Source organism: Cricetulus griseus (genome assembly GCF_003668045.3).
Source record: "Cricetulus griseus strain 17A/GY chromosome 1 unlocalized genomic scaffold, alternate assembly CriGri-PICRH-1.0 chr1_1, whole genome shotgun sequence".
Classification (NCBI taxonomy): Eukaryota; Metazoa; Chordata; class Mammalia; order Rodentia; family Cricetidae; genus Cricetulus; species Cricetulus griseus.
This window is the reverse complement of record NW_023276807.1, coordinates 106,063,874-106,085,281: the sequence shown is the minus strand read 5'-3', so window position 1 is coordinate 106,085,281 and position 21,408 is coordinate 106,063,874. Positions and strand designations below refer to the sequence as shown.

Sequence of the window (21,408 nt, the reverse complement as noted above, 5' to 3'; positions counted from 1 at the left end):
TGTGGGGATAAGAAACAAGCCACATGTAAGTTTAACTGCAGTGGTGAATACAGGGTCAGCATCTGGGTGTGTTCTTAGCAGTCTTAAGTCTCAAGGGAAATGGGCTCTGGGAAAGGGGCTTGTTGGGTCCCCACAAGGCAGAGTGAACCAGCTTTTCTTTCTGGGGCGGGGCTCTGATAAGACACAGCAGGACTGACCACTGGAGAGGGAGCCAGCCCTGGCCAACAGGAAGGTGGGAAGTCCCTAGAACATTGCCGTTTGCTTACCTCATCTAAGTCCTCTTCAGGTGTGGCTGGGGTCCGGTCTGTCCTGTCGGTGTTGTAGGATGTCTCTGACAATGTTTCTGAATCCACGGACTCCTCGTCAAATCCAAAAAATGTCTCCACAACATGCTTCTGTGAGAGGCAACAAGCATGATGTCAGGAAGACAACAGCTGACTATCCACGACAGCACAGGGCAAAGGGGGTCTAGGACAGCTGGTGCAGGACAGAGGGAGCCACTAGGGCAGCTGAAGATGTGGTTAGTGTAATAGTAACAAGGTGGCAGGAGGTGTCACAGGTAGAGAGGGCTATGTAGCTCCTGAGGAGTTGTCCTAGGAGAGCCCTAGGTCCCTCCTGACAATGGATGAACTGCCACCCTTCCAGCAGGAAAGGGGACCTCATTAATTCTGTGGCTAGCTAAGTGCCAACACCCAGAGCATTCTTAGAGCTAAGTGAGATGCCTGTCCCCAAAGAGGGCACTGATACATGGGATGCCGGGAAAGGGGCATGTGATCAGGAGATCTGAATGTTGACCCCAGGGCTAAGCTGGGAAGCAGCTGCATGGCCCACGTCCTTCCCAGGCCTGCCTAAGAGGCAATTTTTCTTAGCCTTTGATGACAGCACACTCAGAACAGAATCAGAAAGAATAGTGCAAGGGTCCTGCAGTCATAACCTCAGACTCGACAGTTTCTATGTCCAGTGTGTCAACTACCTGAAACTCTGGCCACACCTCTCTCACTCCAAACTGCACAGAATGCAGGAATTCATTCATTCATTTACTCATTCAGTAATCCCTGGCTGAGAAGCTTCTGTGAGCCTAGAGATACATGATTAAAACCAGGTGGGCCACCTGCCAGGGTGTGCTCGCCCCAGAGGGCTACCTCCATGAACCATCAATTTCCACACATATCCTGTTCCTGGCTCTAGATACACTGCTTTTTATTTTCTTCCTAAACAGCTCTCTTGGAGAGACTACCTCACCTTCACAGAAGTGCTTTCTATGACTATGCAAGAACATGACCACTATGCTGTGGTCAGCTCCAGGCTCCCAGGAACTCCCAGACTGAGTTCCACACCTCTCCCCAGCCCACAGAGTAGGCAGGATGCACCCCACACCCAGTGGGCATCTCCCTCCCACACTGTAGGTTGAAGCCGATTTTACAATCACAAATATGAGAATATGGAGGTTCCAGTCAGCAGTAACAAGGCCACAAAGAAATACCTTTGACATGCAGAGAAGGGACAGGGAGGGACTTCTCAGTCACCTTACACAGTTGGGGTTTCCACAGAGGCTTTACAAGTCACCTACCACCACTCCCCACCAGAATGTTCTCCAAGTGGTTTGGGGTTTGTGTGGGACCTCTTTGAAGGTTCACATGGCCAGCATCTGCTGGGTATCCACCTGCCTCCATGCCTAGGTGAGATGGAAGGTCAGGCAGTGAAACCAGGTTAGGTTCCATTCAGTCCAAGTGGCCTTCAGCATCCTCCCCTCCCCTCAGATAGGAAGCCCCAGCCCCACAGGCATTGAAAACTCTAGGAAGCAATGGAGTCTGCGTCCACAGCTCACCTTTGCCCCAAGCTCCACATCCTTGCTGTCTTGGGCTGCTGCCTGGCCAACCTTATTTTTCATAAACACTGCTAATTGCCTGGCCTCTGGGGACAGATCTGTGTGTTGGCTGAGCTAACTGGTGGCCTGATGTAGTGATGTCTATGTTTTTCCTCCTACCAAGTGGGCCCCAGGAAGATCTTAAAATGACATACTTTCCAAGATCAGGACACAGTGTTTGTTAGCATTCTCGAAGTGTCTGGGGCTAGCAACCTTGCTCAGTTACCTAGGCTAACCTGCTTTGGGAGGCCAGTGAGACTGCTAATTAAGTATTCCATGACAGAGTCTAATCACAAGGTTTTAACTGCTAATGTTCCCAACTCACCAGCCCACGATCAGGCCAGAAGGAGCCTCATAGTAGCCCTTGCCCCAGAGACTGGGGCTGCAGAGAGCCATGCTGCACCAAGAAGCTACCTACAGGGTAGAAGCCAGCACAAGCCAGAGCCGCAATGAAATCCTGCATAATAGAAGTGAATCCCTAACTATGTATAGTCCATGCATTTCCACAGGAGCCAGCTGGGTTCCAGTGCCCATCAGGCTTTCAGGACACATGGGTGAGTCAGTTTGTCTTTTTTTTTTTTTTAAATAATGTCTCACATCGCCCAGGCTGGCCTTGAACTCCACTCCTCCTGCCCCCACCTCCCATACGGTGAGATTATAGGTGTGTGACCGAAGGCTGACAGAATGCCTGGAAAAGGTCCTTTGTCTAAGTGATGATATGACAGAGAAGCCAATAACAGCCAGCCCACCCAGTACAGCTTCATTAACACAAAACAGAAAAGCCACCTTGGTGTTTAAAGTGAACACAGTGGCTATCTCCTTAACGAGATAGCCAAAACTTACAAAACTTGTTCCTAGCTGACTCCTCCACACACAGGTGGCCACACCTGCCTCCAGAGGGTTCCTGCCACCAGGAGATGTTGCTGCCTGCATGCTGCTTGGTGGCCTGTGTTTCTCGATTCTAAACTTCCTGGATGTTTACCTCCTAAAACTCTTGAACAGAAAAGTTCCCACAATTCACAGATGCCAAGTGCACTGACATGAACAGGGCTCGCCCCTCTAGACATCCACCCTCTTTACAATGCAGATCAGTCTAGCCAAAATGTCATCTTTATGAACAAATCCAAAGTTTAGAATGTAGTTTGGGGGCTGGGGGGTGTCGTTCAGTTGGTAGAGTGATTATGTAGCATGCATGCAGCTCTGGGTCGGATCTCCAGCACAGTGTGGTATGGTGTTCGTGGCTGTGGGCTGCACTAAACACATAGTACATGATAGAAGTAGAGACCAGAGGCTCAGAAATTCAAGATCCTCTTGGATACATGGTTAAGTTTGAGGCCAGCCTCAACGAGCTACATGAGACCTGTGTGTGTGTGTGTGTGTGTGTGTGTGTGTGTGTGTGTGTGTGTGTGTGTGTGTGTGTAATTTTCACCAAAATGTCTTATGACCAAATGTATCTTCTACACACACACACAAGCTCATGTGTGGCATGAGAGGGTACACACACACACACACACACACACACACACACACACACACACACTAACCCTTCCACAGAACCCAGCATCTCATCAGCTCCTCTCTTCACCTTCCCAGCATCCAGCCAGAATTGCCTGGAAGATACAGGATCTTCCAATGGCAACCAGGAAGGAACTGCCAAAGACCCTCCCCACCCCAACCAGCTGCATACCTTCATGCTTATAGGTCATCTCCTGGCAGCCAGAGAAGTATAGGCACACGAGGGCACAGAGGCAGAGGAAGAAGGAGAAATAAAGCACAAACAGGATATACTCCATTGTGGGGCTGGTGCAGGCACTGCTAGCCTGTGCGGGCTGGATAGTCCATCCCCAGCTTCTCTCTAGCCCCAAGAAAAGGCGCTCCTCACAGCTTCCTGAATACTGCTGCAGAAGCTGGAGGACAGGGACGCCCCAAAGGTGCCCCCTTGGCAACAGCGAGGCTACCTTGGATCAGCTCCCGGATGCTGGTGACAGAGCTATCAATGGAGAAAAGCCAGTTTCCAGGCCAGCCCCAGGCGCTCATCATAGACCACAGCTTCTAAAGCAACATGTCCTCTGGGGATTTCCCTCTTAGGACCCAGCCTCCATTATGCCTATAACTATTGTCAACAGTTTCAGGTCCCTGGATAACTGCAAAGCTCCTGGGCACGGTAGTAGCAACGGTATCATGATGAGAGGAGCCTTCTTCTTTGTGCTAAAGCCACAAAGGTCAGGGTACCTCCTCCCTTACCTGCCTGGGATATCTTCCAGCTAATCCACCACCACCCATGGATGTCCTGGGCACACTCAGCCCACTGTTGTCTCTAAAGTGTGCCTTTCAGAGTTTATTTGCCTTAGCGCTTACACAGCCTGCAACAAACCACTATGGGGGTGGGGAGCTGTGACTCCTGAGCTATATGGCAGTCATAGGTCCCCTTGCCTAGACAGAGATCTGGGGTTGGATATAGGCACGCAGCAGCCCTTACAGAAGTGTCAGTAGGACAGGAGAAACAGCTACTCCTCTCCCACACAAGGGCCAAAGACCAGCCCTGCAGACAGGTTGGGCATAAAATGTATGACTGTATGATGTAGTCACTGCTCTGAACCTCTGGGCTTGTGGGGTACTGTGCTGGCAGCTGTGAGTCACTGGACACATGGGACATGGCGAAGCCACACATGCTCCTGGGGCAACAGCTGGGAAGGACTGCCTAGGAACGCGCTCAACTGCAAACAACCATGGGGATAAAAGGACCTTTAGCTGCTGAGAAGCAAAAAATCACACTGAAAAACAGTGGGTGTCCCAGGCAGGAAGTCACTCCACAGCAGCTCCTGCTCCAAAGAGGTCACCATGCCTCTGGTCCTGCCTTCCACAAGCAGCAGATTTAGCCTCTAGGCACTGGCTTGGGTTTGGAATGACTGCTAGGTGTGCTGTGAGAGTGGACTCAGGAACCATTAGCCAGAAGGATCAGCCAGACAGCAGGCATGCACTGCTTACTGTCAGCAGTAAGGCAAGGTCCCTAGAAAGGAGAGGACTCGGACTGACACATGGGCAAGCAGACTCCACAGCCTTTCTGGGTGGACAACACCTCAGAAGACTGACACTGGCTCAAAGGCTGGGCTGTGGATTAGAAGGGCCTGAGCATCTGAATTTGGTAGACCAACCATAATAACCCAGTTAGCTTCAGCTATCAAAACCTGACACAGTCTAAAGTCATCTGAGGGAGCCCCAATTGAAGCACTGCCTTGAGAGGATTAGCCTGCAGCCATGTCTGTGAGGGACTGTCTTGTTGACTGATGCAGGAATCTGGGATGAAAGTCAGCCTCCACTGAATCTAGAGAAAAAGAGATGTTGGTGGCCCAGGAGACAGCAAGTGGGAAAACACCTACCACGGGCTGAGGATGCAGACAGACTGCTAAAGTGCCCAGCATGCACAAAGGCTGGGTCCAGTCCCTGACACTACATAAAACTAGGCTTGGTGGAGCACACCTGTAACCCAGCACTCAGGAAGTGGGGGCAGGGTGATTCTCAGCTATCCCAAGAGGTCAAGATCAAACCCAGCTCTAAAAGATCCCATCTTTAAGAAAAAAAGAAAATCCACACTGGTTTCCCAAACCCAACCTTTTAGTGTTTTCACTATGTACTCACACACCCCTGCTTCTCTGAGGCAGGCCATTCCTGCAAATGCATTTTCTCAGGAAAGGCAGTGTACCTAGTCAGTCAGCCACTCTTCAGAAGCACCTACTCTGTGCTGGATAGGGAAACAGGATGGTCGGGGCGGGGCACAAGCCACTGTGCCTGCTACACACAGGTGCAGTGCATCCTGACTCACCACCAGTGCACTGTGAATTTCTCTCTCAACAGATTTAGGGGGCAGTGGGAGATTTGGACTCTTTGATTGCCAGCATACAAGCAGAGGTCTGGCACTCCTATCTGAGATGCTTGGGGACACAAGTCTAAGTTCTTCTGACGGCAGAAATTTTTATAAACTTTATCTGTTAAGTATCTCTAATCTAAATCCAGAATCTAAATTTTTGGAGTTGATGCTAAAAACATTTTAAATTTCAAAAGTAGGGTTTGGGATCAAGGCTTCGCAGCCTATGTAGGCTTGAAACAATCATACCTCAGCAATGACTTTCTGGGGAACCTTGAATAGCGGAGTTTTTAGTGTCAAGACTGTTCAATCAACCACCCCGCCACCCACACTCAGTATCTTAACTTCGGTGTCAGGGTGGAACTTGGCTCACTTGCCCTATGCACAGGTTTGCAAACCGACATGATCTTGCCAGCAGCAGGGGGCGCTTTCTCCCCATTAAGTTCCAAACACTGAGACACCCCCCCCCCTCCACACCCCATCAGCCAGAATCATCCAGACTTTTCATAGTATAGGGCTTTACTTCAGTGACATCTACAGAAGCAAATGTACTTCCAGAAGGGAAAATGGCAGGCAAACAGCTCTACCAATGACAATGTGCAGCAGTCAGTGGAACAAGCAGAAAGCTGTAGTGTAAAGTCATCGTGAGGCAGAAACAGGTACTGCAGCGTTATTCCTAACCACAGGAGGGAGAAGGAGAGCTCACAACTGCACAACACTGCACAGGCTTATGGTCCACACACTTAGCAGACTAGACGGCTGTAAACATTTATCTGATGAAGATTTCTAGTGTAATGTTTGTGAGAACGTAGTGAAGTCCCAGCTTAGCGTAGGACGAACACTGGCCCTGGAAAGGTGCCATGGGTCCATCACTTTTTATTTCCCAGCTTTTCTAGAATGTGGCAAACACCGCTGGGAATATAAACAAGGTGTGCTGGACCACTTCCCCAATCCTTTTTTCTGTTTGTTTGTTTGGTTTGTTTTAGAAAGGGTTTATTTGTCTGAGCTGACTTGAAATTTGCTGTGTAAACCAAGCTGGCCTCAAACTACCTCCCTCTGCCTCCTAGAGTGCTGGATTAAAGATGTGCACCCCATGCCCAGCCTTCTGGGCTTCTGAGCTCAGCACAAACAAACCTCCCCTGACTCTGCTTAGCCCGCTGGAGACAGCCAGGGCCTGGAGTTCCAGTGAGTTGGAGGTTCAGCCTCATCAGCCCACTGCTCTCCTGTGAGCTGTCTCTACATCTGTCTCCTATAACCTAAAGTGATGGTCATCAAGCCTCTTGAATTATATGACAGTAACTTTCTGTCACTCTAAGGGACCTATTTTCAGGTACTTTGTTCAGATACTCCTAGAAAAATAGTATGTAAGGATTTACACATCCCTTACCTTTTTGCTTACAGAGTGTAGCCCAGGCTGGCCTCAAACTCACGAGCTAGCTGAGGCTACCTTTAAACTTTAGATCTTCCCACTGCTGCCTCTCCTTTGCTGGGGTCACAGGCATGCTCCACCATACTGAGATGAGGGCTTACACTTCCCTTGAAACAGTGGAACGCCTAACACCATTTGCCCACCTTGTACTATTCTGGGCCAGATTAGGCAGTCCCCACAACTCCCTGCTGTCACCCTGACTCCACCAGGAAGCATGTCATTGGCCATTTGCTATCACACTTACACAGTTTTTCTTACATGAAAGTATTTCTCTATAACATTCTCTCTATCAAAAAGTGAAGCTGGCAAGTGCCAGTTCAGGAAGTAGCAGACCCATCTCAGACAAGTGGGAAGGATGAGTGACACAAACCACGTACTTCTTCCAAACCTCCCCAGCCAGTTCTGTGCTTCCCCTGCCCAGAACTCCTAGACTGCCTCTGAGAGATAACACACTTACATTTTACAAAAAAGAACACCATTCTGTATCAGTCACAAAAGTTAATGAGTTCCTAGAGCATGCTGTTAGGTGGCATAAAACAAGGTTGGGTATCCTTTAAACCCTTCAGAAGGCCTAGGTATTCATGCTTTTAATTTTGGACGCACATAACCCAAGGTCCAAACACAGAATTCCATTAGTAAGTTTTCCATGAATAAATTACCATATCTGGGTCACATTACTTTGACATAATGCATGTAGCCTTGAAACAGCCATAAGAGTCTTTCTTTAACAGCCAACACAGCCATGTCACACACAGTCCTGTCTCTGCCTCTGGGTCAGTGAGTGGCCCTGTGACCCTCCCTCCTCTAAGGCACTATGGCAGGCTCACCTTTGGGGGCTTCAGGCTCTTCCCTCGATGCCTCTTGGAGCGCAGCAGGCGTTCTCTTTCCTTCAAGGAAGCACACCCACCCGTCAGCACTTGCAGCCAGACCCCCCACTCCACCAAACCACACAGTTAAGACTCAGAGGTTTGGAGCATGGACCTGCCTACCTCAACCTGTGTGGGCTAGTTCATATTCTAGGCACCCAACTGAGAGTCTATAAGACAAGACACTTACTCAGGCCCTTGTCTGGGTACATCCACTCTGATGGGTCATCCCGTCATTGGCAAAACCTGGATTATTCTTTGGGCCAAGAGGCCTAAGTAGTGGGGCCTCAGAGTGGTTCTGCTGGCCTCTCAGGGTCCACAGCAGTGTGAGATGCCTGTGGCTTTGAGTTTGGATAGAGACAGGGAGGAATCCCCCATAGTTCCTGCACTGGCCAGGAGACCACTTCATTTTCTGCAGTTGTTTCTTCCTTGCTGTGTGGGGCTAGAAGCTGTCCTGCAGCATTATTTAGTAGGTGTCCTCTACAGAAAGGGTCCCTGTGAGGTAGGAGTGGCAGTACTGGGGGTGGCACTGTACCCAGGTGGATCCAGGCCCTCTTGCTCTCAGCACAACGTATTTTCCCTCCCACAGGACAAAGCCTCAGTCTGACCATCCACCCATCAGATCCTGGCAGATTGGTCATTATGTTCCCTAGCACTGCTCTGGCTTGTCATTTTTCTTTTCACTCGCTGTCTCTTTATCAAATGTGTCTTGCCATCCTTAGCTATATTATGTTATCTGGATAATGAAGCCAAGATGGATGGCTATATGGTTAGTGGAAGGAAGAAAGGAAATGAGAGGGGGAAGAAGGGGGAGGGAGGAGAAGACAGAGAAAGGGCATTGCTTCTCATGGAACAGTTCCTAGGATATGATTATGTCTTCCCACCCTTCAAAGTCCTGTGATGGAACCTTCATACACACACAGGTCTCGTGAGTAAGCAGAGCCCACTCTGCCTCTGAGATCCAGCTAAGCCCACTGAGGGTGTGCCTGGCTGCACTGCTGGGCACTGTCTGCTGGGTAAGATACTCCCTCTCTACTGCAGACTCACTCCCCTCTTCTTTCAACATAACCAGCCCTGACCAGTCACAAAGCCCACACACAGCCTTATTAGCTGGTCCTTCAAACTCTGGTCTGATAACAAAGTTCAGATTTGCAACTCAAACTCCTGGTATGCAATAGCTAAATGCAAAAATAAGTATAAGTTAGCCGGGCATTGGTGGCACACACCTTTAATCCCAGCACTCAGGAGGCAGAGGCAGGAGGATCTCTATGAGTACGAGGCCAGCCTGGTCTCCAGAGTGAGTGCCAGGATAGGTTCCAAAGCTACACAGAAAAACCCTGTCTCGAAAAACCAAAAAAAAAAAAAGTATAAGTTAATAATAACTCAAAGGCCCCTCAGAACAGATCCATGCTGCCTCTTCACCATGGCAAGCTAGGAGCCCATTGAAAAGTGGGTTGTCATGGAAACTGTTCCCAGGTAGCACTGATCTCATTTCTACCAAGCTGAGGCTGCTTTCTGCACAGTATCACAGGGGACGGGGTACCTGAAGCTGGGCTGTCAGGGGCCACTCCCATCCTGATTCTCACTCTTGTCTCTGCCTCCTGTGGTGCCATCCTGGCAGAGAGTGACAACTTACCAGTGAGAGGTCATCGATGACATGCTGCTGCTCCAGCACCTGCAGCCTCAGGAACTCAATCTCCTGCTCGTCTCTGGTCAGACTGAGGTCGGTCAAGGACGTGTGTCGCTTTAGTGAGGCCTGAGCAGACAGCTTTTCTTTCTGCATCCAGAAGGAAAGAGGGTGTTACGGTGTGTGCCACAGTGTGAAGGACACATGGCCGTGGGGCTCCGGGATGGGGGTGACTGACAGTTGGTCCCAAGATGGGAAATGTACAACTGCAGGCTAAGGCCAAGCCAGAGGTGTGGCCAGTGGTGCTCACTGGAGGGGGGGTGGTGACAGAGCATGGGGCAGAGGATGTCGTGAGTGAATCTTGAGAACTGGAAGGCAAGACAAGCAAGCACAAGGGGCAGGGGCATCTCCCTAACCGCAGACTGCCCACACTCATACCTGGACCCCAGTCTTCTAAGCTGTGAAATGGGTACTCTAATCAATGAACCTGAAGGAATCTTACAACCACCCAAACAACACACACCAGCCATCCTTGATGGAGGGAAACCCCACCCCCATACACAGCCCCAACAATAGTAACTGCTCCCAGAGGAACCCATGAAGCTTGAGGCAGTCACAGGCCATAATCCATCCAGTGGGTAAGCCTGCCCTATTGATTCATCAAGGCCAGCAGGGGATTGATCTCACTGTTGAGGCGTCCTGGGGGTAGGGTATATGGAAATCATGGACCACAGAGTCTGGACAGGGGTGGGAAGCTGGTGGACTCTGTGGCTGGTCCTCACCATCTCCACGTTCTCCCTCGTGAGGGTCTTGAGTTTCTCCTCCATCCTCTGGATGCTGTGAAGCAGGTCCTCATTCTTCTTGTTCATACGCTTGTTCTTCTCCACCAGCGGCTTCAGCTGCACCTCTGTCTCCCGAGAGCGCTTCAGCTGCAGCAGGTACAGACACAGGTCAGGGAGCTGGATGGTCCCATGGGTGGCCAAGCTCCACCAGCAGAGCTTCAACATTGTCCCTTCGGGAGCATGACCCCTGGGGTCAATCCAGCCACCTAGTTTTTCCTGACCACTCTTAGGCCCTCACACCACACACATCACAAGGCAACTCCCTGCGGACAACTGCCCTGGGCAGAGCTGGGCCACCTCCTGAGCATGGAGGCAAGTACAGTTGTAGAGCCTGGAGGGACTTACCACAACCTCCAAGCAGACAGTCCCCACAAAAGGGGGTTGCCCTTCTAGGCTGTCATTTGTTCAGCCTCTGGGAACCCCTCTTGTGCCCCTTTTGGCCACCTGGTCTTCACCCTAGTTCCAACATCTTTGAGGCAGGAAAGCTTTGTGGTCAGATCCACCTTCTAAAACAATCTATGAGTCTAGTATGTGGTGTGAGGGCCAGAGCAGTGAATCAGAGACTGATGAGAGGTCATGGGGAGGGGGGCCATGATAGCGAAGAGGAGCAGAGTACTGCATCTATAAAAGTGAAGCAACAGCCGCAGCTGCTTCAGACTCAGTCAGCATCTGCTTTGCAAAGCTCTTTCAATGGACCAAAATTAGAACCAACTGTAATGTCCCCACGTCACCACCACAGAAGTGGCTGCCATGTCACCAAGTCCTCACCATGAACCTGAACTAGCTTTTACCCTCTCAGCTCTCTCACTGAGACCCACAACTACCCAGGAGGACCATGTCCCCATGCTATACACCAGAACATGGGCAGAGAGGTGGCGCTGCGGTCAATGAAGCCACAGTCACAGTACTAGAACCAGGAACCCAGCACAGAAGCTAACCCGAGCACCCACCCTCAATCCCTGTGAATGTTAAACACTCTGATGCCATGTGTCAGGTACCAAAGGCACCATGTGACCTGTGAGCCACCTGTGGAAATACACCCCTGCTCTCACCCCAGGAATGATGTCAACAGACCCTCATGAAAATAAGGGCACAGGGCTTCTTGGTATTATTTACTTAATTTACTATTTAAAGAAGCCAGGAGCAGCCTGAATGGTCAGAAGGCAGGCTGGTTAGCAAGTCATGACACTGTCACACCATGAGGTCCAAGCCTGAAAAGCCGACGTCTAATCAACAGGGAGGGCTATACTGATGGATCTAAGCAAAAAGGGCATGTTGCAGAGCATTAATACATAGGCAGGGGGAAAAAGAAAAAAATCCCACTTTGCAAGTGAAAAATCAAAGCAAACATCCTTTAAGATGTGGATTTTTTTTTTTATTAAAGTGAAATGTGTAGACACCCAGATCAGGAGTCAACACAGTGGGAAGTCCTGACTGCCTCGTCATTTCTACTTGAAACATGTTCAGGAAGCCTGTGTGTTTTGCTGCCCTACTCAGCAAATTACCACATGAGTGTTTATTCAGCTCATAATTATGTAAGCAAGAAATAGAAATGTCATAGGTGTGCAGTCTGAGTCTGATCGTAGCCATCTGAGGTATGCCTCCATGTACACTAGGAAGAAATTAATTTTGTTTCTGCTAAACCTGTGAAGATACATTTCCCTTCACAGTCAAGATTGGAATGGGCATCAAGATCATGAGGCCTCTGCTAAAAGGTTTATGCATTAACAATGAAAATTATCTTAGCTGGGCCAGCAAGATGGCTCAGCACGCAAAGGTGCTTGCTGCCAAGTGTGATGACCTAGAACCATCCCCAAACCCACACAGTGAAAGAGAGCCTTGTCCCCAGAGCTGTTCCCTGACCTCTAAAATGTACTGTGGCACACACAAATAAGAAAGAATGAAAGAAAGTGAGGGGGTAAAAATAAATTAAGTTTAGTTGTTTCTATACAAGAATTAAGCATATTCGTGCACATACTAGCTTTCCTAAGGATGTATTTTATACTATAAGTCTGTGTTCATTTCACACATACAAACACACATAACACATGCAAACAGAGAAAAAGAGAGATCTGAGACAGGATCTCATGTAGCTCAGGCTGGCCTCACAACCTGATATGAGCTTAAGGGCAACCTTGAACTTCTGATCCTCTTGCCTCCACCTTCGGGTGTTGGGATTAAAGGGTGAAATTATATGTGGTTTATGGAGTGCTGGGGGTGGAACCCCAGGATTCCTGCATGACAGGCAAATATTCTAGCAACTAAGCTACCAGCATGCATGTTCATCACTTTCAAAAATAGAAATGTATCAACTCTTATGCCAAGTAAATAAAGAAAAAATAGAATTACCCATAACCACGCCACCTAAAAGAACAGCTTTCCATATCCAAAACCACTACATAGCCTGCCCTGCAATTTACTGGCAAGAAGTTCTCCTGTCGGTGACATCTTTTCCTCATGACTGTGCAGCATCAATCTGGAAAGTCCCCACGGTGTCTGCTCAGGAGGATTTAGTGTTGACCGCCTGTGTTTGTTGTTGCTTTCTGTTGCTGTTAATATTACAAAACCCTGCAGTGAGCACCCTCTCCCTCTCCAGTGCCCTCTCATTGACTTCCCATACTGTTTCCTAAGGATGGATCCCTAAACAGACAACAAGCAGAGAGATTTCTTCCAAGAGTGTGACCGGAGAGAGACAGAGAGAGAGAGAGAGAGAGAGAGAGAGAGAGAGAGAGAGAGAGAGGAAAGTGAAGGAAACTAGGAGGCCCTCAGCAACCACTTTCTCTGCCCCTTGGCCCAGTCCCTTCCCTTCCTCCCTGGTGTCCACAGACGCCATGTGTCTTGGTCAGTTACCAGTTCATTCCTCTCATCTGCCAGCAGGGTGTTTCTATCTTCCAGCTTCCGAATCACTGAATTCAGTTCAGCAATTTTTAGTTGAAATCGCCTCACATCTCGCTCATCCATATGTTGATCCTAAAAATAAAAACTTTGAAGAAGCTCAAATGATTCCATGGAGCCTCTGAAGACCCAATAACAATACAACAGGAATACAACAGACCTGTCTGGAGGACTGTGTGCTCAACAAGGAGACAGATGTACCTGCTACATCCTCCTGGGACACTTCACCTCAACCTGCCCGAGACTTTAAAAATCTCAGTGGTATTCAAACACCAGCCCAGGGAAGCTGAAGCTGCCACCCACCCTGCATGTCTTATAAAGACCCACCACAGGCCATTGTGGTTTCTAGAGGGAGGGATGGAGAAAGTAAGGGAGGGAGGAAAGGAGGAAGGAGGAAGGAAGGAAGGAAGGAAGGAAGGAAGGAAGGAAGGAAGGAAGGAAGGAAGGAAGGAAGACATGCTTCAGCTTCCTGTCTTTGCTAAGGGCCAGGTGGTTGCCCCCCCCACTCTTGGCCTGGGGCCTTTGGTGCTAGCCACTGGGGCATTTGGTGCTAGCCACTGAGCCACTCTCTTGCTTGCCCAGGGCCCTCTTCCTTGCAGAGCTCCAGCTGTGTACCCTTCTCTGAGACTTCCATATCTTTTTTGCAACTCCAGCCACAGTAGGCTCAGACAGTCAGTTCTTCACAGTTCTGAGTACTGGGCCTGGCACACACTGAATGTCAATAAAGGTAGGAAGGACTCAGTGGGGAAGGGAGTGTGAGAGGGGAGAAAAGGACAGAGAAGGGCTGGCAAACTGAGTAGGGCAGTAGCCAGCAAAGTAAGAATGTAGGTAGGTGGTCTTCTCTCTGGCTAGCAGGAGATTCTATCCCTCACCTGGCCACCCATAAGCTCTGCCATGTCTCCAATGCCAGGAGGGAGCTCCCTCTTTGGGCTGCTGTGGTGGCGCTCAGCCTCCTTGACCTGGACCAGCTGCTCATCCAGAGCCTCCTTCTGAAGTAGCAGTCTCTGGGTCTGCCCAGCCTGCACACCAAGCTCTTTCTCCAGGGCCAGGATCACACGCTCCTTCCCTTTGATCTCGTCCATCTGGAAGAGAAAAAAGTGGGCCATCAGGTGTGCTCAGGACCAGGGTGGCATCATCCAGACTTTTGATTGAGGCTGGGTTCACTGAACATGGGATGATCTAGACATGGTGGGACAGCGAGAGTCTGCTTCCCAGAACCTCTAATCTCATCAACACTGAAGACACAGCTCTAGGTCTGAGCATCTACCGAGTTATGGGCACTTCTCACTGCAACTCAGCCCTCCTCACATCTCTCCATAATAAACGCATGAAATCCTGAGACACCCCACAACCTATCAGCTCCCTATGGGCCCCAAGCAGATCAGCCCATCCTGCTTCCTCTCAGATGAGCTTCTTCCAGAGGTGGCTGCTCCTGCCTCCCACTCATTAACGAACACTTTCCTGGATAACTGTATCTTCCATGCAACTGATGAAGACACGTATGTCCCCAGTCCTGACTTCCCTCTGAACCCCAGAGTCACAGAACTACTACCCACCAAAACCCTGCTTGGCCTCCCTTTGCAGGTGTAGGGAACCCCCTATTTTGTGCAGAGACACTTACATCCTTGCTTACTCCAGCCCAGTCAAAACCAGCCTTCCTTAGGGCAGCATGTCAAACAGGGAGCAGAGCTTAGCATGTCAGGCCAGACAGAGCAGGGAACCACACTGACAGAGGTTTGCAGAGGAAACCCCACCATCCTTCAACTTACTCACATGAAGCCAACCATTCGGGAAGAATCCCTGTGAGGACAAGGTCCTAAATAGACTGCCACCCAGAATCTTCATCTTCTCTGGGACCTCTGGATGTGTTTTTCTTTACAAAGAGAACTGCTGCACAGCCAGGGGCCAAAGAACCATAGGCAACCCTGGGAGCTGGGAGAGGTGGGAAGAACCCTCTTCCAGAGCATTCAAGACCACTTGGTCCTGGTGACACCTTGGGTTTGATGTTCTAGGCCTCTGGAACCAAGGGCCATTAGTGAGCCCACACCCCACCCCAGGAGACCAAAAAAGCTTGAAAGCTTGCAAGCCAGATTGTTGGGGAGCTTCTGGTCAACCACAGAAAAAAGTTGGGTTCGTACCAGCAGGTCATCAGCCTGCAGCCACCATCACTCGCCCAGCTCGACAAGGCATAGACTTGATTTATTTTCACTTCAAAGTCCTGGGAACAAATCTGGTTCACCCATGACCCACAAACCTGATCTCAGAGAGGCAAGTGTCCCCAGGCTCTGATTGGCAGCAGAACCCTGTTGGCTCCTCCCAGCCCTCCCATCCTCTCCACACTGCAAGACTGGATCTTCTAGAAGGCAGTTCCTCCCTCCATGTGTGCAAGACAGTGGAAATCACAGTGGGGGCGGCAACTTATCTCAGTCTTTAGAAACTTAGTGAGCTCTGCTGCTCTGTGAAGTTTGGGAGAGGCCGCTACTGCTACAGCCAATCTCACTGTCATCCTTGGCACATGAAATGGGGTGAACTGTGCCCCAAATGCTATGTAAACCATGAAACCATAGCATCTTTGACAAAGACAAAGACAGAGACAGAGAGAGAGAGAGAGAGAGAGAGAGAGAGAGAGAGAGAGAGAGAGAGAGACTCAAGCCCAAACTGTGGAACATAGTGCCATGGGCGGCCTCAGGCCCTGGGGGCCATTCCTGGAATTCTATACCTAGAATCAGTATGCCCGGAGCTCTCTTGCCTTCTCATGCTCTTGCTATCAGCAAGGCTTTTCTGAGGTAGGTGGGGAAGGTGTAGAGACAGGGTCTTCTTATTTAGCCCTGGCTGTTCTGGAACTTTCTATATTGACTAGGCTGGCCTCGAACTCAGAGGTCCATATGCCTCTGCCTCCCGAGTGCTGGGATTAAAGGCATGCACCACCATGCGTAGCTTGTTTTGTTGTTTGTTATCAACAGACTTTTATTTTAAGAAAAAGAGTTTCTTGGAGCTGGAGAGATGGCTCAGCAATTAAGAGCACTGGTTACTCTTCCAGAGGACTGGGATCTGAGTCCCAGCACACACATGGCAGCTCACAACCATCTGAAGTCCAGTTCCAGGGGACCTGATGCCCTCCTTCTGGCCTCCACAGATACTATATGCACACATTACACAAACATGTGCAAACAAAACACCCACATACATGAAATAAAAAACAAACAACAAAAAAGAGTGGACTTTCTCCTGCAGCTGTGAAAGAGCACACCTTCCACACAAGGAGGAATCGGAGGTCACAGGTGACTGGCCAGTATCCAGAGGCACCTGGACCATGTTCTCACCTCCTTCCTTTCCTCTCCCTGTCCTCCTCCTCCCCTTCTTCTCCCTGTCCTCCTCCTTCTCTTCCTCTCTCTGTCCTCCTCCCCTTCCTCTCCCTGTCTTCCTCCTCCCCTTTCGCTCCCCGTTCTCCTCCTTCCCTTCCTCTCACTGTTCCCACCTCTTTCCCTTTTTCTCACTACTGCTCTTCAAGAGAGATCAGCTCACACAATGAGCAACCCGAGTCTCTACTTTCACCTTGTCATAAGTTCTCTTCCAAGGGGCCCCTGTAGTTTCGATACATGCACTGATCCAGGAGGCAGAGTTAGCTCGAGCAGACACAAGAAGAAAGAGCATCCTGCAGGAGCCCTGCAGTGGTGACACCATAGCCATCAGGGTCACCACTGTGCACTGTCTCACACAGGACCTGGGGTCTCCTGGTGAAGATAACAACTGGTCCAGCCCCTGGATTCATGGAGCCCATGTCCTAAACAGAAGATAGGCAACAGCAGAATAGTGGGCAAATACTTGAGATGAAAAATACCACAGTGTGCAAATGAAAAATACCGTAGTGAAGATGACAAAGAGCCTGCATAACTAGATGGCTTGGTGTCTGTTCTACGTGGGGCGCTGAGCCAACCAGCCCTACAGAGGGGACCCAGGGTATAAAGTCTCCCTCAGAGGGAGTTTGGCATGGGAGTTTCTTAGGAAGAAAAGAGCAGCAATGATAGGCCTGGGCATAAACACTACTGACCAAAGGACATGGAAGAGCAGTACAAAGGCCCTGAGGCCCTTCATTAGTCATCATGTATGTACCTGGTGGCTCTCCCACTGGGGCCACAGGTAGGTGCCATGACTATAAGTTGGTGATGGTCCCTGCTGTTACTCTTTGCCTCCTGAGATCTTCCAGGTGCTCAGCTAAGGAAAGTGGGGTCAGGTGGGATGATGACCTCCACTAGCCCAATCCAGCAGCACTCAGAAGCCTTTGAGCCTCTGCCTGGAGACCAAATGTCACTGGGTTACATTTCCCACAGCCATCCTGTCTCCCTAGTGCCAACTAAAGGCAGAGAGGTCACATGGACAAGGGAAGCCCGGGTCCCAGGTCTTACTGGTTCCCACATCCAGCAGTACAAAAAGCTGCTCTGGTTTTTCTAATAAGCAGAGCTGGTCAATATCTGCATCTGCTTAACCAACTCACTGTTGATCCCTGGCCCCTGTTATCAAACAACCACAAGGCTAAATGCCTATGTTTGGGGGTGGAGGGACATCTGGATACCACCTTTGGGCTTGGAGGGGTGAGGAAATGATTTTCCTCACCAGCCCTTGACGTGACTTAACTCTGTAGAGCCAAGGCACGCAATCATAGTGTGAACAGTTTTGCCTTTATCATCTCCTCTTCTTCCAGGACCAGTGGGAGACAGGCTTTGGGCAACTACCTAGTCTGCAGTTCAGGTTTTCTGTCCAACGAGGTATTGCACTCTGGACAGGAACAAGAAGTTAGAAGTCATCCTGGCCTTTACCAAACCACTTACTCTCCAGCCTAGCTTTGCTGATGATGAAGGCTGTAGTAGAATATTATTTTAAGGTGTGTGACTTTTGTTTATGCTACATTTGTTTAACTCTGTGGAACTCTGATTCTTTACCTGTCTAAAACACCTGAAGGTCTAATAAAGAGGTGAGTGACCAATAGCGAGGTAGGAGCAAGGATAGGTGGGGCTGGCAGGCAGAGAGAATAAACATAAGGAGAAACGAGGAAGAGGAGGAGCAAGAGAACAAGGAGTAGAGGATTTCAGAGGCCAGCCACACAGCCACACAGCCACACATCCAGCCATGGAGTAAGATTACAGAAGTAAGAAAAGAAAAAGGTCCAGAGGCAAAAGGTTAACTTAAGAAAAGCTGGCAAGAAGCTAGCCAAGCTAAAGCCGGACATTCAAAACTAAGAATAAGCCTCTGTATGTGATTTATTTGGAAGCTGGGTGGTGAGCTCCTCAAAAAGGCCAAACAGTAAAACATCAAACAACAAAGGTAATTTGTCACTTCCTCCTCTGCCAACATGTTTGATTGATTCTTGATTGGCTCAGAAATCAGCACAGAAAACAGCAGAATGTTACCTCCATTCCTCAAAAACCCTGCTGTGTGTACATTCCTTTTTCTTTACCATTTAACCTCTTGCTGGAGGTGTGCAATGAATGCAGGAGTCCACAATGCTTCCAGTACTGTGCCCAGTCTGCACCGGAAGGTGCAGTTACAGACAGTGACAGACCTCAAGAGAGTCCTTGCATAGTGCAGTTCTATACAGACAGCTTCAATTTAATCACACTCACCTCAAAACATGCCAAGTGAGGACATGGCTCAGATATGTACAAGCACTGTACTGGCTGGGACTATCTCAGATATCTATGAGTGATGCACCCACCTGGGGCAACCAGGAAAACATTACCCAACACCCAGGGGAGCTCCTTTGTGCCTCTTTCACAGCCCCACCCTGCCGGCAGCCTCCACTCTGTCCTCCAGTGCCACCATCATCTTTCCCCCTTTCCCTCTTGGTAGAGATATGATCATACCATAAGCTATTTTCACCCTCATCTTAGGGTTGTCTTTTTTCTCCTGGCACATGTCTGTGTCAATCCTAGTTCTTGTACACACCAGAAATGTATTCTTTATTATATTGCTCTGTAATATTCCTTTAACTGAATATGCCATTATTCACATTAGTACTAAGTTACACAGCATTTTTTCTTTGTCCTTCGGGGTGAGCAGGCCTTCATGTTTAACACGTGACCTTCCTGTAGGAATGTCTCCTTCAATAGGGTTGATCCCTCTGTGTGCAACATAACTGCTGATGTGGTCTGTTTACTCCTGCCATCTCTCTTCTACTTGTCCCACCTGAGCTTCTGTGACACTTCCTTCCTATCTTCCTCAAGCATAAACAAATTTGCTAGTATCTCAACTTACCTCTTCAATTAGCTTTCACCTGAGCCCTTTTTGTTTGTTATTGTTTGCTCTGGATCCAAAGTGTCACACCTTAGGTGTGATGGGAGACTTCACAGGAGTGTGAATTCACTAATGGTCCAGATCTCACCCATCCCTGGGCCACACATTTTCTTCCCTGGGCTGCACACATGGCCATACTTTATTTAAGCAATCATTTGAGGTTTAAGTTAAGAACCATGGATAATCAATCCTTAAGTGCATCTTCCCTTTTTGCCTGGACAACTTCCTTGCCAACTTAGTTCCCATTCCTTGGAAAGCATGTTTATCTCATTCTCCCCTTTTCAAAGTGTGTCACGGCTCAGTGTGGGATTCCCACACTGGCAGGCATACTCTGTTCGCTTTGCCTCACAATGCCAAGACATAGGTCCCATGTATGAGACATGGAGCTTCTGGTGATTTCCTGGGACTGCTGGGCTTTTTAACTGAGCCACCCCAGAGGCTATAGGAGGTATTTTCTCCTCTGTAAATGTATCATAGTTGAAACAATTCTGTATAGACACCCACTGTCAAAGTGTTGTTTATTGAAATACCATCCTTTTCCTACTGCACCACAGAGATATCCTATTCCTGAGTCACATGGTCACATATTTACAGATCTGTTTCTAGCCCCTTCTGTTCCTTTGATCTGCCTTCATCCTCAGCCTCACTGTTTCAATTGCTGTAACTTGGTCATGAAGGGACTCCAGTCAGCTTGAGCATGGCGAACATGGCTCTGGCAGGCCTTGCCCTTCTCCCCCATTCCTTCTGCCTTGCTAAAAAACATTAGATAACATTCCTAAAGCTAACCACCAAGGTCTATTCCCTTATTTGGCCACATACTCCTCCTGACGATGACTACCAAGTTCCAGCTATGGAAGTATTGAAGTCCAGCAATCAAAAGCCCCTTTGGCTCACCTGAGTAACATACCCAATTAAAATTAAACACCTCATCATAACACGGGGTTTACCTTTAAAAACTTCCATGGGTCACATCTGTCTCCTCTCTATCCACAGGCAGTCCTTTGTCCCTCCAGAGGAAATATCCCTGCCCCTTTTTCCTTGTTCCCTTCCCCTTCTCCCTCATCCTCTATCTCTTGTCTTTAACCCCTATCCCTGTCCTTTGTTCCTCTGGAGCATATAAATCTCCTTTGTGCTGAGAACATGGTCTTGGGGGTCCTGAGATGATACTTTTCAGGTCATAAGACATATGACACTCTTCAAGGTTTGTAACTCCAAAAGCTGGATGTATGACTTGGGGATAGAATGCTTGCCTAGCATTCACAAAGCCCTAGGTTCAACCCCCCACCCCACCCCCACACACACCTGCCACTCTAGAGCCCAAATGCTTAGATCTAACTTAGAATCTGTTTGCCAATATCTGTGCTGCACAGCCCTACTTTTCAAACAGAAACACTATCTGCGTAATGTCCACCGTGTCTGCTCACAAAAGTTCATCACAGCTCAGCTTGACTACTGAAATCCCCACATGGGAGGGGCAGGGGTAGTCACTGAACCCTGCCCTGAATATCCAACCACTCCTCCCTGTTGCAGGAAATTATGCTCTAATAGAACTTGGTTTTAGGGCTTCAGGGAGGAGCCAGAGCATACAGGCTTGGTGGGTTGGGGGGGGTGTTAACTGAGAGGGGCTCCATCTGCACGGGCATGGGGAAGCCATCATCCATGCTGGTCCTCCTGTGCAGCTGCATTACCGTTACACACACTCTTGCCACAACTCAAACTCATTGGT

General features: G+C 49.2%; 1 protein-coding gene across 5 annotated transcripts in view; it reads right to left on the bottom strand.

The window, feature by feature from the left end:
* Jakmip1 (janus kinase and microtubule interacting protein 1) overlaps positions 1 to 21,408 on the bottom strand; it is a 57,507-nt gene that overhangs the window by 26,179 nt on the left and 9,920 nt on the right. For 3 of the 5 annotated variants that reach the window (XM_035452926.1, XM_035452927.1, XM_035452930.1), the window contains 6 exons: positions 14,264 to 14,473; positions 13,347 to 13,466; positions 10,437 to 10,583; positions 9,664 to 9,804; positions 7,989 to 8,048; positions 267 to 395 (listed from right to left, as the gene is read on the bottom strand). In XM_035452926.1, the coding sequence (XP_035308817.1) occupies positions 267 to 395; positions 7,989 to 8,048; positions 9,664 to 9,804; positions 10,437 to 10,583; positions 13,347 to 13,466; positions 14,264 to 14,473 (807 nt within the window). The remainder of the gene's footprint in view (positions 1 to 266; positions 396 to 7,988; positions 8,049 to 9,663; positions 9,805 to 10,436; positions 10,584 to 13,346; positions 13,467 to 14,263; positions 14,474 to 21,408) is intronic. The other 2 variants (XM_035452928.1, XM_035452929.1) reach the window with 1 other exon arrangement.